The sequence below is a fragment of the Anser anser genome (genome assembly GCF_964211835.1).
Source record: "Anser anser genome assembly, chromosome: 1".
In the NCBI taxonomy this organism is placed as follows: domain Eukaryota; kingdom Metazoa; phylum Chordata; class Aves; order Anseriformes; family Anatidae; genus Anser; species Anser anser.
Genome location: NC_139720.1, coordinates 102,805,584 through 102,822,647, shown reverse-complemented (window position 1 = coordinate 102,822,647; position 17,064 = coordinate 102,805,584). Strand labels below are relative to the sequence as shown.

The 17,064-nt window shown below is 37.3% G+C and overlaps 1 protein-coding gene across 3 annotated transcripts in view; it reads right to left on the bottom strand.

Moving 5' to 3' along the window:
* Window positions 1-2,148: 2,148 nt before the first annotated feature.
* LOC310880150 (transient receptor potential cation channel subfamily V member 5-like) overlaps window positions 2,149-17,064 on the bottom strand; it is a 31,861-nt gene continuing 16,945 nt past the window's right edge. Inside the window, exons 8-16 of one of the 3 annotated variants that reach the window (XM_083795526.1) lie at window positions 12,277-12,489; window positions 11,892-11,978; window positions 10,644-10,720; window positions 10,166-10,331; window positions 9,829-9,895; window positions 8,940-9,208; window positions 6,942-7,048; window positions 5,168-5,426; window positions 2,149-5,090 (exon numbers count right to left, since the gene is read on the bottom strand). In XM_083795526.1, coding sequence (XP_083651652.1) covers window positions 5,004-5,090; window positions 5,168-5,426; window positions 6,942-7,048; window positions 8,940-9,208; window positions 9,829-9,895; window positions 10,166-10,331; window positions 10,644-10,720; window positions 11,892-11,978; window positions 12,277-12,489 — 1,332 coding nt within the window. In that variant the 3' untranslated portion in view covers window positions 2,149-5,003. The remainder of the gene's footprint in view (window positions 5,091-5,167; window positions 5,427-6,941; window positions 7,049-8,939; window positions 9,209-9,828; window positions 9,896-10,165; window positions 10,332-10,643; window positions 10,721-11,891; window positions 11,979-12,276; window positions 12,490-17,064) is intronic. The other 2 variants (XM_083795525.1, XM_083795527.1) reach the window with 2 other exon arrangements.

Below are 17,064 nucleotides of genomic sequence, written 5' to 3'. Positions count from 1 at the left end.
CAACCAAAATGAGAATAACACTGGGAAAAAACTCTCTGTAATATACTATTATTTCCTGAAAAGCACAATTGTTTATTGTAATCCATAGCCTTTGCCATTAAATTCTTTTTGATGCAGAATCATATCTCATATTTTCCTATTATATATAAATTTATATTTTTCTAATTGACCATAGCCAGAAACAGTGAGGAGAGAGTAACTATTACCTTTATAACTGGGTGTGTCTACAGGAAGCCTGAAACCACATCTACAGCAGATACTTCATTCATCTCAGGCAAAGCTTTAGATATTCTGCATTTAAGTAACTGGGCAGTTTGACAATTTCTTTTTCAAGATGCTAAAGAAATCAGTGTTTCTGACAAAGAATGCGTAACTTTTTTCATCTGGTTGATGCTTTATTTACCCAGCTGTCCCCTTGGAAATTCTAGGAAGCTACTACATTTTCTTCAACTTTCCCTCCTTCTCCCAGATAGAAGTGGGGCTACAGTTAATGCACAGAATGATTTTGCCAGGTGGCTGTCAATCCAGCTTTACTTTATCAATAACATAGTTGATTAGGACATGTTGCAAATATTGTCCCCCTAGAAGCTTTAATTTATTAGTATATTATATGAAAACTCATAGATCAGCTTAGAGATCTCAGAGTGTTTTTCTTTTTTAAATCATTCATTCTGATATTATAGACAGGTTGAGCTTGAGAAACACAGTAATGTTTTATTTCCCAGTTCCACTTCTTTCTGAGATATGTTAGTTGGTTAAAGTTCCCTTTTCATTGCAAAGAATTAACTGAGGTTGTATTTTGTTAATGAGTCTTAAGAACAAGTTTTTCATATATGCAGACAGATGCTTCTATTGTGGCAGGGGAAAAATAGCAGCAGAACTTACAGTTTACAGTTGTCAACCCATTATAAAAGAGTAGCAACACCAGAGGCTGATCATAAGGTCCATCTCAGAAACTCTTGCTTACATCGTCACGGGTTTCTGCTCTCGAATTTCATTGCAGGCTTTCTCAAGGAAGGCTCAAAACTCTTGCCAAAGAGTTCTTTGTGCCCTACTGAGAGTTTGATTAAAATGCTAGCATTACAGAAATAAAAATAACCTAATTCTTAAAATCAATAGTAAATGGCTGTAAGTATTATCACAATCTCATACGAACCAGGTATTTGCTGAATTAGTTTATTCTCATTCGGAAAAGTTTCCAAAAAAATATAACATGTAGCTTTAACTTGTTTACTTCTATACAAGACATTGATAAGGATGGTTTTGTTATTGTATATATTTATTATTAAAATCTGAAACATATTACAGGAAGTAAAGCTAGATATTGCAAATGAGAAAAAAAAAAGTGCAAATACAAACCTGATTAAACTACTATTTCAATTTGTTAACAATTCTACTCATATCTAATAAACAAGGAGGACCCTCTTGTTTCTCAAGAGCTCAGCATGGATTTCAGCAGGAGTTTATGGGAACTCATTTAACAGGATTCATCCCATTACTCTTCCAGTTTTTTTCTACCTCAGTTTCTTTAACACTTAATAGAAGAGGAAGCCCTTAACCAGGCTAGAAGGGAAATCATAGTAAATATTTTAAAGAAATAATGTAAACATCAAATTCAGGGAACAAACAGAACTGGGCTGTTTGCATCCATTTTTGCATGTGTATTACTTAGAAAACTTCCTGTACCCATATGCCTTTTACTGTAAACAGCTACAGCAAGGACTATACCTCACCCTCACTATACCTCATTATTACCTCACCCTCTGAAATACATCATTACACCAATGTGAAGATACGGCTTTTTTAAAGAGAGCTTGTACTGCAGTTTTCACTCCAGTACATTTTCACTCATTTTCTCATGGAGTTCAAAAAAGGGGGGGGGGGGGGGGGGGGGGGGGGGGGATTGATAGTTCTTATTTTGCACTGGAAATTATTTGAAAATCTGTACATATTTTGTATAATGGAATTTCCAAAGCAGATTGCTGTGGAAAAAGAGCTTTAATCCAAAAATTTAACTTGGACCCAAACATGATGATCCAAATATTATGTCAGTTGATGTCCATGACTGCTACTAAAAAACAAACAAAAAAAAAAACACAGAAATTATCCCATGATATTTATTTTAGACACAAAGTAGTAGACAAGACAGTCCACGTATTAAAGATTTTTATTTTCAGCAAAATACTTGTCATTTTAATACATGCAGCTGGATCAGAACATTCATTCTTCATACATCATCATGAACTCAGAAGTTACTTCAGTGGCTTAGAAGATAGATTGAGGTTAACAGTTTCAAGAAGGGTAGGAATGTTTGTTTTGAAATTATTACAATGTTGTCAAGAGGGAGAAGGGAGACACCTTTCAACAGCAAGAAGGAGCAATACTGCTTTGGAGTTTTAGTATATATCTACATCACAAAATGCAAAACACTGAATCAAATCCTGAAGGAGCATATTCATGCAGAATATTAAAGCAAAAGTGATTTACCTTTTGTATTACTACAGTCATTGCTTTTCTCTGCCTGAGACAGATTGCATTAAGCCAGCAATGCAATGTTTGTCTGGTGCCTCCTGACATTCATATAGGCCCAGCAAGTGTGTATATGCCCTAATAGAAAAGGGTAGATATTCTACATTTACAAATTAAATTTAATATATTTATCTTCATTATTTCTGCTGACTTTTACCACCTGAAATTTTCTTCCAATAGCTGTTGTTCAGCTCTGAGCTTGAATAGAATTGGTCTAAATTGATCTCTAAAACACAACAAGAATTACCATATTTTCTCTACACTTATTGACATAAAGCAGCTCCAAATATGGTAAATAAATTACACAGATTTAATGCTGTTTTGTGCATGGTTTCTATGCAAAAATGTTGAAATCTAATGCTTACAGAATGCAATTTTTAAAAAGGCACAACCTTAAAAATATGGGATTATTTCTCTTTATGGAGGGCAAATACAGAAGTCTATAAAAACCTAGCACTGTTAACTGAGTTCTGTTCTGCCTCCTGCAAAGTCAATATGTTGTTATGAGTTCTAAGGTCAAAATTTTCATTACTGTTTACAGTGATGAAGAACACAAACTCATTCTCAGAGCCAGGGTTTACACAGTGTATATGTCAAACTAGTTTTTTTTAATTATATTATTATTGTTAAATAATTACAAAGAGGAGTCCTTGTGCAGAAATGGCCAGTCAGCTCTATTAAATGTATTTCTGTAGGTTTTCAAGCTAGTGAAAAGACTGTGAGAGCAGAGAGGAAGCCATCAGTTCTTTCCTTCCTGTTATTTCCCATTCACTGGAAAGAAAATTTATCTAAAATTAGAGCAACAATTCATATTTTTGCTTAATGCTCCACATTGCTTCCATATCCATAGACCATCAGTGCAAACCCCAAATATTTAGGGAAGGGCTGACAACACTTAGGTGACCAGAACTTTCAATTCAACAAAATGTATCAGCTCAGAAGGTATGCAGCTGAAGTACAGAGAGACAGTCTCGTATTGGAGCATAACTACACATTCAAGAAATAGAAAGACAACATTTAAATAAATACACATAATTGCAAAGATCATGACACTTACTACAACACCTGCAATAGAAGAGATATGGGAGGTGTTTGCAGTGATATTGCAGAACAATCAGAAATCCACTGGATTCAGCTTTTTTGTTGTCTGCTTTGCTTATCACAAAGTGGTTTGACTCAAAGCCTAGTGCTAGTTTACAATCCATGGTTTCTTAATAAACAAACATTCTGTCATTGGTCCAGTCAGAAAGGAAATGTTAAGACCATCTGCTGCTTTTCACTCACTTCTGCTGTTGGAATGAAACTCTACACTCCTAAAAATGCTAAAACCCCAGGAACGATAGTCCGCTTCTCCGAGCATTTCTCTATTTTTCTTAAAGGGGCCCTAGGCAGATGACATACTGACAGACTGAAACATCATCATGCTTGTGTGGATGACCTAGACATGTATTAGATAGTTTGAGACTTCTCATGTGTGTGAGAACACCAGTTTCTGAACTCCTTTTACAATAGCTCTTATCCATCTATCCAAAATTTCTTCTTCATTTCATTCACTGATATATTGTATCTCACTACTATTACTAAATTCAGTGGCTCAGTAGTAAGTCAAAGCACTATGGTCCAGGATCCTACTCTTCCAAGGAAAGGAAAAGCAAACTTCATCTCACTTTGGTGCTTGATAACACACTGCTGAAAGGCACCTAACCAGGTCTAGAACAGAATAGAATAGAATAGTTCAGTTGGTAGGGACCTTCAGAGATCATCTCATTATATCTGCTCATTAAGACAAAAAATCCCACTTCAGATCTTTCAGGATCCTTCCAAGAATAGAAATCACTTCTTTCTTAAAAACAAACAAACAAAAAAACACACAATACAGCTTAAAGTGCATTCCTATGTTGGAAAAATAATAAAATAAAAAATGAAAATCAAAAACCAGAAGAGTCCTACTAAGATAGCAATGTTGAAAATGCAGCTAGAATGCAGCTCTCTGAAGAGTTTGAAATTCTTCAGAAAGCAAAATCTGTGCAGGTCTGAATGCCTATTGAATAGTTACAGGCCTTCTAATCATCACAGTGTCAGCAACTACCTTCATTCCTGAGATTAGTTGCAGATGTTTTTTGTTGTTGTTTTGTTCTTCATTTCTGTACTAAATCATAAAACAGTACTTCAGTCAGGTGTATTTGCAATGAGAGCACTGGGATATTGTGAGGGATATTGTAAGACTGGAGGGAGAGATTATACTAAATGCTATACTCTGGAAGAGTTCTTACTGTCTCTTTGTAAATAGTTGAAATCCCAGTGCTGGCTTCTATTGCTCATTTCTCTAGGTTGTTACAAAGAATTGCAAACAACCACAGGCTTTAGCTCAACAAGCCCACCAACTTGGTGCAAATATTAGTGCAACGACAGGGACACCTAAAAGGTAGAAGAGAAAAGACTGCATTTATATACTACAGCATAGTCGCCATGAACTATTCACAATGCACCAGCAGAGTTCTTCGCGGCTGTTGAATCTGTAGCATGCTTGAGTGTGTATGAACAGCTGGAGGAGACAACTGCTGCAGCAAAAGACATTTACGTTGTGGAGTGGAAAAAAAAAAAAAAGAAAAAAAAAGGGGGTTTAGACATCATATACCTCTTCCTCCATGGCATGATTGACCTCTCCATGAATTGAGTGGAAGGTGTTGCGCCTCAGGATTTCCCAGCCACTGTGAGAATACATCCTTGATGTGCTCCGTGACAATGACAGAGCAGACAGTTCCTTCTTATACAAGATGTTCCTATCGATTTCCAGTTTTTCCAGATCTTTGTCACAGTTACCCCTATCATGAGCCTTAAATGCTTCTGTGTACCGCATCATCTTGTGTTTGTTGGGATCAACCCTGTCTTCTACTCTGTGAGAGGATAAAAAACATAAACAAAATTAAGTACAATTTTGCCAGTTTACCAACAAAATGAAGAGGCAGGCCTCTTCCAGATATATGCTTACAGACCCAGCCACCCCAGAAACAGGGAACTGATTAATAGGCATGGTTCTTTTAGTTTTCTTCTCTCTTTAATGTATGCTCTCATAAAATTATCCTCACCATCTCAGTTATTACCAGCACAATTATCTCCTTTCTAGGCTTTCATCCCTGACACTGAATTCAATACTCTTATCCTTTTTTGTTTTCTGTCCTTTACTTCATTCTTTAGCCATGATTTTGACAGCTGTAAGCAACTGACCACGTGACTCCATCTCCAGATCCTTTTTATATACAAATATATTAATCTATTTCCTTTATCGTTGTCTTTCCTTCTTTGATACTTCATGGTTGTTAAGCTCAGGATGTCATTTATCCTTTACTGAACTTTGATTTATCTGTTCCACTTCCACTAACCCTTCTCTGCTTTACTTATAACTTGCCTTTGGACATACTGTCCCTATATACATGGGGACATGTAAATACAATATACACACATGCAATATATATACCATATACAACGACCATACATGTAATTTGACAGAACTAGATCACACTAACACTCCTTCCTCTTTGCATCCCATGAAGAATTGCTGCTGGTATATTGCTCTTGCAAAGTTATATTTGCACCTTGCAATGAAGGCATTTACTGTTAACAATTCAGGTTTGTCTGTTCTGCCAAGCAAACCTGAAAATCCACAAGGCTCACTACTCTGCTAAAACTTGAAGAAAGTCTTGTTTCATACAGCCACCACTCCCCCTTCTGGATTTATCAGCAAAAGATGAAGCCCTGAGAAAGGATGCGTGAGCAAACAAGGTTTATTCTTTTCTCAACCTGGTAGAAATGTTGAGTAAAATCAGAAATAGTGAGGAATCTTTTGTTATCTAGATTACGGACAGTTTGTCTGTTATTTCAGGGCTTAAATGGAAATCTTGGACCTGAGACTTTGTCACCAGATGCAGTGCTTGCAAAGTGTAATATAGTTACTAGGTTCACACCAGAAAGAAAGCTTATTTTTAATTATTCTTGTCCTATTTTTCAATCATCTGAATTGCAGTTCATTTCTGCTGAACACCAAATCGATTGTTTCTGCCTCTGCTGTTTCATGCATTCACTGCATAGGGACAGACAACCAAAGCATAGCAGTGCAGTTTTGTGGTAATAATTATAGAGTTTGAAAAAAAATCAGGCCTTATGACATGCAGTTTCTGAGGTCTGTCTCCTGGGATTATTGGATAGCATTAATTCATGCAAGGAATTGCACAACAGAACTTTCTGAGGGGAACACTGCTTGTCTCCAATAGACATAAAACAGACTAGGATCTGTATTCTAGAAGAAAAGGGCTACAAACACTCCTCTCCAGGCGACTGGAATGGCTCTTTGTAAGTATCCACGCATTGGATGCCTCTTCTGGGATCCTTATGTGCACTAGAAGAATACTCACCTGAGATACCATCGGTCCCCTAGCCCATACTCCCGGCCACAGATCCCGGAGCGAGGCCAGAGACACCGTGGTAATTTCCGTTCCAGCATGACAGTAGTAGCGACAACCTTTAAAAATAAAAAAACAAACAAAACAAAACAACACCAACTAAGATGACCTAGAAAGAAGAAAAAAAAATCACTCTCTTTTTAAATTATCAGCTTAATGAGTACTGAGCAAATGAAGGAAAAATATAGAGCCAGTACTCTTTATTATAGGACAATTCACAATTTTAGATCTAACTGTGCCATGATTTGAGGAAACAATGGTGCTCTTCAAACATTGTTAAACTTGTTTGCTTTTATACTTTGTGGCAACATGTAGGATAATGTAGGCTGGACCAATGGGCTGAGGTCAACTGCATGAAGTTCAACAAGGCCAAGTGCCGGGTCCTGCACCTGGGGCGTAACAACCCCAAGCAGCGCTACAGGCTGGGAGAAGAGTGGTTGGAAAGCTGCCTGGCAGAGAAGGACCTGGGAGTACTGGTTGATAGTCGGCTGAATATGAGCCAGCAGTGTGCTCAGGTGGCCAAGAAGGCCAACAGCATCCTGGCTTGTATAAGAAGCAGTGTGGCCAGCAGGTCTAAGGAGGTGATTGTCCCCCTGTACTCGGCTCTGGTGAGGCCGTACCTCGAGTACTGTGTTCAGTTTTGGGCCCCTCTCTACAAGAAGGACATGGAGGTGCTCGAGAGAGTCCAGAGAAGGGCAACGAAGCTGGTGAGGGGTCTGGAGAACAAGTCTTACGAGGAGCGGCTGAGGGAGCTGGGGTTGTTTAGCCTTGAGAAGAGGAGGCTCAGGGGAGACCTCATCGCTCTCTATAGGTACCTTAAAGGAGGCTGTAGAGAGGTGGGGATTGGTCTATTCTCCCACGTGCCTGGTGACAGGACGAGGGGGAATGGGCTAAAGTTGTGCCAGGGGAGGTTTAGGTTGGATGTTAGGAAGAACTTCTTTACTGAAAGGGTTGTTAGGCATTGGAATGGACTGCCCAGGGAGGCAGTTGAGTCACCATCCCTGCAGGCCTTTAAAAGATGTTTAGATGTGGCCCTTAGTGATATGGTTTAGTGTAGGACTTGTTAGTGTTAGGGCTGAGGTTGGACTAGATGATCTGGGAGGTCTCTTCCAACCTAGACGATTCTGTGATTCTGTGATTCTGTGATAATTAATTTGCAAGCTAGATAAAAGTAAAACATTTATATCAGCCTTAACCATTTTCAGAACTTAGTACCCTTGCCACTCAACTACAGTGAACTGTTTGACTTACTGTTTTCTTTCAGAAAAATACTAGGAAATGGGTTTCCTCTTGAGCAGCTATGTAATTGATCTGGTTTAATATATCAAAAGGCAGCACTACCCCTGGCGTTTTCAGCAAGACAGTCAGACCAACTTCTCTTAATGGATCTAAAGACATAACTTACCTACTTGTAACCATTAGCCTTCATTATATTTCCCTCCCAGTCAATCTCTATAACTATTGTTTAACTCTCAGTTACACAGGAATGTGATTTGTAAGAAAGAGGCAATATCAATTCTATTTAAGAAGAGATTCCATGCTTAGTGAAGAAACAGTTAGGGAGACACAAGATGGACAAGAAAGGCTGGATGGGCTTTTCTATCTGTTATTTAAAATAAGGTGCGAATATTACTATAGCAAAAATATACTGGAAGGTAGTTTCACATGGGAAGATCTGCAGACGAGTAGTCTTGCACTTAGAAAGTTTATACTGATAAAAGGGATGGAAGACATTTGGGGGCTGATGTACAGAAGCTGTGAGACAGAATTAAAGGGACATGGCTTATTGAGACACGAGAAGTCCACGAGCAAAGTGAAGACATGGGAAAGGTTTTAAATTACCTCTCTTTTTGCAGGGAAGGTAAAGTAAGTAATTGCACTGTCTAGCACATTTTTTCTGAATAACTTTTCCCTACTTTTATTCAGACCCCCCCCCCCCACCTAGATTACCTGGGCTCTCCAGAGTTCATCCCGCTCATGGGCCACTCGCCAGTGGGTGTCACCCATCATGGCAATTAGCAAGTTGAGCATAAGGAGAGTGGCAATGACGGCAAAGGAAAAATATACCACACTGTACATAAAAGGCAGGTCCACATCATAGTTTGCAGGGCCATCAATTATAGTGAGAAACAGCTCAAAGGTTGTGAACAAGGACATGGGATAGTTGTAGAATTGCCCAAGGTTTTCAGGGTTCTCTGTCTGGAAGATGATGTAAAAAGCTAAAGTAGACCAAGGGGAAAAAAAAAAAAAAAAAAAAAAGATATAGTTTAAAAATGTGAATAACATTCCAAGAGCAACAACAGGGTCCTATAACAAAAACTGACAACACTAGGTGTTCTGGGAAAGAGCTACATATATTTCTACGTAAGTGCACTATCCAGCATAACAATGCCAAATCCCTGACTAGAATCACTGGTCACCGTTTAAAAATTAATCCAAATTAATCTGCTTATTTATCTGTTCTCAAAATACCTTAAAAATATCAATCTTTTCTTCTTCATGGATAGAACAAAGCTATGTATGTCAATCCCACTTTCCAAACATGAATACCATAAATGCAATGTGTTTTTAAACTCTGACTTAAATATATGTGGATTTATCTGGATTGTCTTAATTTCTGCTATCCTGGAAAGAGCAAGAGTTGAAAACCAAACTCATCAGAACAGAAATCAGTGCTGGGAAAGAGACCATACTCAAAGAAACAGGAACTATACATCATCACCACCTTTGCCAGCTAACTCAGGGGGAGACCAGAGAATAATCCAAAATCCACTGCACTTAATTAATATCAAAGAAGTTGTAAGGGTAACATAACACTGTTTTCCTTTTGTAGACTCACCTGATGCAAAGCCTAGTATCACCACAGCCATGAGCCAACAAAAGCGCATAAGATCTCCAAATATCATCTGTAGAGCAAAGACAGAGCCACCATAAGGCCCAACTGTTCCACCGAGCCACCATGCAATCCCATATAAAACATTTCCAAAGACCGTAAGTGGATTAAAGGAAGCTTCTGCACTACAGAGAGAATGCAAAAGTCCCAAATGCTTCATGCAGACTTTACAATTGGCATTAATGCAAGTCCAGAGGGAGAAAAAATATTCTTTCAGATCTCCCTGTCTGCAGAGAGGTGCTAGGATGTACACAATGAGCCCATATTTGTTTGTTTCTTATACCTTCTGGATCATGATGGTAAAGGGTCCAAGCATCTGGAAGCCTCGTGCGAAGTACATGACATTGCACCATCCTAGTACCAGGGCAAAGGACATGGGCACCACCTCACCAGTAGTGCTGGTGAGACGCATTACCATGGTTACCAGAATCATACAAGCATATGTGATACTGCAAAGGAAGAAGAGACAGTGAAAATAGTTCAGTAAAGGATTTTTACCCATGTTTATCTTTTCTTGCCAAAAATTCCAAGACAGGCACATACAGCCATCAGTTCATAAGCAGAGACCAGTCAGCATGCTCAACTCTACCTGTATACTCACCTGGCTTCTTATACACAGTAAGGGTAAGAAATCAAGATCAATACTTTAAGAGAATGGAGAAGGTTACTCATCTGGCAGAAGACTGGAGGAGTGGAGGTAGGGGGTACAGGAGGGAATGAGAAACAGTAAGTTAATTAAACTTAAAAGGTGGTGTACTTACACAATTATGTGGAAAGGCCCTCCTAGGATGGTTTGTCCAAAGTATTTCGCTGCTCCAACTCTAAGGATATCTGGGATCTAAGAATGACATCCTATTGACTTTAGGACTTAGATTCTGTTATACTATTAAACATAATGGTAACCACCAATTTTAAAAGGGTCTTGGAGCCAGCTGCATCTGCTTTGTTTACTGCTTCACAGTTTGACTGAAAATTTACTTTAAAAATAGAATGAATGAATCAGGTGCCCTTCTGAATGAGGCAGATACTGCTCTTTTCTTAGAAAACCTGAGAATGCTTGGGCAGATTGAGAGACTTTGCTATGAGGATCACCAAGCTGTGATCTTGAAGTTCTTGTGCATTACTGAGAAGAGACCAGATCTGCTGAGCCTCAGAAAAGACAAAAAAAGAAAAAACAAAACAAAACAAACAAAAAAAAAAATGTGAACTCAGAGGAGCTTGGTATTATTCAGACTCACTGTGTTAGTTGTAGGGGAGCCACAGAGTCCTGTCCAAGCATGGAAAGAAGTACCTGTCCTTCTGGAACATATATGAGCAGAGAGAAATCTTTCTCTTTTTCTTTTTTTTTTAAATGGGGTTTGCAAACTCCATTTTATTTCAGTTCTCCCTGAGATCATCATTTGAGCTTTCTCTATATAGCAGTTTCATATTATAATAAAATCAAGTGTGTGTTTGTTGTATGCTTCATTTTTAAAACTTCATCTCTTTTTAATTTTAAAATCACAATTCTAAATTTTATGATAAGATTACCTAGACATGGCCTCCCCAGAACTTTGGTTGAGTAAGGCTCCTTTTATAGTCTCATGTAGTCACTGATCTCCAGTTAAATATAAACTTTCCTATGTAAGCACAGGAATCACTTTACCCAGCATCCCCAAATACATAAGTACAAAAAGTCTCTAAGAATCTCATGCAACAGCCGGGATTCAGCTGGAACTGCAGATGATGCTAATGGGATCTCTGGCATTACCCTGCAGATAGTATCTGATAGCAACCAGTCCATCTAATTGCTTCTTCTGTACCTGGAGTTTTACTAGCGATCTGTCACCGTCTCTGTTTCACCCAATAGATTTTGTTGACAGAGTCAACTGCCATAGATGTATGTACATTGAAGGATTTAGACTTATTGAATAACCCTTACCAAGTTTTGAGGACAAACTCATGTTTGTCCAGTAGGTAAAATCTGCCTAGATTAAGTTCAAAACTGTAGAGCTCACTGTTTCTCTTACCTCAAGGATCAAAATTACTACAGCTCCAATGACTGTGATCAGCTCCCCCACCAACCTCAACTCATCCTCATATGTTATATATGATTCCTGAAAGGAAAAAAGGAGTGAGAAGAAATTAAAATAGATGACAGGAAAAGAAGGCGTAATGTTAGTGTAAGAAACGTGACTAGGCCTGACAAGGCCACAGGAACCATCCCAGGCCAAAAAACAGAGAACAGACCATACCCAACGTTCCTCATTGATGAAGGACAGCTGATGGCAAGAGAAAAGGACGACAGCTGCAAAAGCTGGGGACTGGGAAATACTTGGACTTTCCAGTTAAGTAGGTGATTATTGGAATTGCCCAATGCTGCCTGTGGGGCCCTGACTACTATAGACACAGTACCTGCAGCATTTTCTGGACATAGATTGTATTGTCTCTACTGCTTGTTTTGTTGCCTGTTCGGGCTTTCAATGGCCGGTAGACACAGCACATAGTGAAGCAGACCATGTAGAGTACATAGAATAAAGCCAGGAAACAGAAATAGGGCCGTCCATACATATTCCACTTCAGGCTCACCAGCTCCTTCACAGGTGTTAGGTCTAAGATCTGGCGTGCCTGAGAAAGATACAAAGAAGGAATTATTCACTGTGAGGCAATTTGTTTATGAGCAACATTCACACTGTTTCCAGGGAGTATGTTAACAATCTGTTCTCACCTACGCTATTCAGATTTAGGAAGCCATTTTTAATTATTATTTTTTTTATTTCCCAAAAAATGGAAATGCTCAAGTGAGTTTGCATTTGCTCCGTTTACCAGAAGAATTTTGGAAAGGTAAAAAAAATATATATATTTCAGAGAACAGCTTTCGAGCACCAATGGAAATAACAAGAAAAATATGTTAGACTGGAATACGTTTTCTGTATCTATAGACCTGATTCCACATAAACACTTGAGACAGACCTATGATCTAGGTCTATGAATGTGGATATACGAATCTATGTTATAGAAATTAAAAGGTATTATTTAAAATAACATTTGATAGTGACCTTTATGAAAGATCCAATTACCTTTTACAAGGATATCCCTAGAGAATAAGACAGAACGGTTGGGCTAACTTTCCAGTGTCAGAAAGTTTACAAAACCTGTGAACATGTATTTGAATATATATTTCAATGCATTATCTTTCACTGTAACTGGAATACTTTTTGAAGAATATTTTGTGTTAAGCAAGACAGCACAATGCACTTTACAGCAGACAAATTCTCTCCTCTTCTTAAAATATACAACATTATTAGAACACAGAATTGAAAATGGAATATTTTAAATTCTATTTCCAGCTATGGAAAAGAAGATTGTAAGCAATCTTGTGGAATTCACTTAGATGTTTTTATCTGAATTGGAGTTTTGCCTTTATATGTTCCAACAGCTAAATCTATCAACTTGAAATTGTGGAAATTCTGTATCTCTAGGAAACATCAAAAAGTCCTATAGATCATTAATGCTCTTTTAAAAACTATCTCTGACATTACCTAGGCAACTAAGGGGAGTTCAGAAAGATTTTGAAGGTTCATTTATTTCTGTCTGAATACAGACTCTTAATGGCCTGGATTTTCAAGTTTTCATCATTCAACAATGATGATAAAAACTGAAGTATATCCCCAGTGGGACTACTGTTAAAAAACACACGACAAAACACACACACTAACACACAAACCATACAGTCTCTTTCAGCTTACTTCCTTTAGACTATTTATATCATATTCAAAGTTTTGGCCTTTCTTTTTAAAGTATCAGTGGTGCAGCTCAAGTATATTTAGAAGACTGTGTACTTCCAGGAGTAAATAGATGTTTCAGAGAGCATCTTACATGATAGGAAAAACAGCACTATTACATAGTTTACAGTTGTGCTTCTGTCAAAGATCTGCATATTTTCATACATACTGTGCAGCTGAGAAATTCTAGAAAAACAAAAAGCTTCTATAAAAAGTTAGAGCAGTGAAGTTATAAACACTGGAGTGAAAAATCTCCTACTATACAATTTACAAAACTAACAGGAAGAATCCAGAAATTTTCTGAAGTGCCCTCATGGTTGATCTGGTGCGTTTACACACATACATATAAAGAAAATACAGGGAGATGTTATGAAAAAAAAAATCACCATTTTTCTCCGTTAAGCATCGCTATCTTACGCCTCTAGATGAATCCATTGATTTGCTACACTAACAATTATTAAACATGGAAAGATCAAAGTTACTCCACTCTTTATAACTGTTTTCCTGAGACAAGATGAAATTGTGGCCTCATTGTTAAGGAAATATCATTCTTCCCAGGAGCAGTGTGCCAATATTTCTTCAAATGCTCTAGGTGAAAAAAAGACTTAAGACTGAAGAATTTTACACAGGAAAAATATGTCAGCTCAGCATATATATATTTATATATATAAGCACATATATTCAAGATGGGATGAATCTAGGCTAAATGTGTTTCTTTACCTTAATTTGTCCAGTGTGAGTACACAATACTGTGTGCAAAAAAAAGTAATCACTCACAAGCCCACCCAAAACTAGATGTTCTGCTTAGAAAACTAGTCTGTGAAGAACGAATGAATCAAATGGGAAATAAAGTTGTATTTTTGTATTAAACACACTACTGGAACACATTCCACATTGTAGTAACAAGAGCACTATACTAACATGAACAAAATGGAAGAGATAATATTAGGGTCTTTTCACACTGAGTTCATCTGAAAAAAAAAAAAAGCTCTAATTCTTTAGTGGTCATAAAGTACATAGAGTCCCACTGAAAGGAAATAAGTATAAGAGAAATGGCAAAAGTTATTTGCAGAGTAGATGGATGATTATGACTCAGGTTATCATTTTTATGGCCTCCAAAATCTGCAGTAGTTGAAGAGCCAGATCTCTACTTTATAGAATCAAATAAGTTACCTTAAATATTTTCAAAAGAAATTCTTATCTTTCATTCAATTTTAAGCCATATTATTTTCAAGTTAAAGAAAGACATTTTGTCTACTGGAGCCTGCAACCCCAGAAAATGTACTCTTCTGTCATCTCATTACAGCTTTTTAGGGTACATTCCCAGTCTGGAAGATATCAGTATATCTGAACTGAAGTTGTTTTGATACTGGTTTCCTACAACTGAAGTGCTAGCCTGCAGTCCTTTGTCTGTCTTCCATTTGTGTAAGTGTAATTTTTTGCTGATCTCAACATTGATGGAAATATTCAAAAACTAGAAACAGGACTATAGCTGGTATGTTTGTTTTGTGGTTTAGTCTGGCAGGCAGCTAAATGCCACACAGCTCTTTGCTCCCCACGGATTGATGGGGGGCAGATTTAGAATAAATAAATAAATAAATCTCATGATTTGAGATAAGGACAGTTTAACACAAAAGGGGAAAAAGAAGAAAAAGAAAAGTAAAACATACAGAACACAAGTGATGCACAACAACGCACTCACTCACCAACAGCTGACTGTTGCCTAGACAGTGCCTGAGCAAGAGTAACCCCCCCCTCCCAGTTTTATTGTTTAGTGTGACATCATGTGGTATGGAATATCCCTTTGGTCAATTTGGGTCAGCTGTTCTGGTTGCGTCCCCTTCTAGCTTCTTGTTCACCGCCAGCCTCCTCACTAGCAAGGCAGTATAAGTCAAAGAGTCCTTGACTTAGTGCAAGCATTGCTCAGCAACAACTAAAAAATTGGTGTGTTAACAACATTATTTTCACCCTAAATCCAAAACACGGTACCATACCAACTACAGTGAAGAAAATTAACTTTATCCCAGTCAAAAACATTATGAAGGATGAAACTTTGTTTTGTCGGTCAAGGGGCTCAGTCTACTTTAAGACTATCTGTTATTTCATTTGCAGTTTGTCTGCCTATAAAAAGGGAAGAATTTGACTGGCTATTCTTATAGAAGGTATGTAGGGTTTGCAAGAACAGTAAGGTGCTTTTCCAGGAATCCTTGTTGAGTTTGCTAACTGAGAACCAAAAAGTCAACAAGGACTTTTCTGTAAAAGGGAGAAAAAGCCATATATATAATTCACTGAAAAATACGCCTGTTCTGACAGATCCTTGAAGATAAAACAAAAGACTAACAACTAAAGTTTCTGATAAACTTTAAAAATGTTTTTGATATGTATGCCAACAAAGAACTAAGGAAAACAGACTATTCCCATTAGTATAGTAATACAAGGTTTTTTTTTTTCTCAGATTATTTAGGATAAGAAAATAAGAACTTCTTTTTCAAATGTGATTAGTATTTGTCTAAAGCTTCATGACTGATATAAAAATATAACATTTTAGGTTTCTGCATTATGAACTGGGTGGTACTTAATTGAATCATCTATATCAAATCTTCAATTTCTGATAAAAGATTGACACTTAGAGCATAAGTTGGACTTATGCTAATGAAATTGATCCACACACAATTAAATTCTTCTAGACCTACTTCTAGATATAAGTCAAGAAGTCCAGAGAAGATGGGAAACATTTTGGGCCAAAGGTATACAAAATGCAGAAAAGAATTCCAAGTTATACATGCAAAAATTGCAACTACTCATGTTTAAGAGCATTCTGGAAAACAAAGAAGTCTGATGGTTTCAGGGGACACCTTACCCTCTGAAACTGAGAATGTTGGAACTGCATTTACTATGTGTTCTGGAAAAAAACAGATGCACAATATTCTTTCTTTTAGGGTTATGGTTTAGCCTTCTGGATGACTTCTAAAGTTGTTCTGTTTTACGATATGGACTGCTTTTCTCTGAATTTCCATATGTATTACCATAAGTAGAAGTTCAGAGGATTTTTAAATATAAACAAATGAGAATTTCATGAACTTCCTCCTCATAGAACAATGCTCTCCAATAGCTGACACTTTTGTTACAGAAGTTTAACTTAATTTTTTATAAATTGAGATAATATATGATTGACAGCATTTCACTAAAACATTTATTTAATAACTCAAGTGTCTTCTGTTTCATCTCTGATTCAGCAGAGATAATCGGTCCACTTTGTTTTGAGTCATAACCTGGATAAACAATGTCATTAAATGAAGTAAACGATAAGGAGTGTTTTTAAAATGTGTTCCAGTTTAGGATTTCTGAACATAGTTTGCCTCACAAGGATGTTATGAGAGTTAATCAGTATCACTACTACAGAAAGCTACTTGCTAGA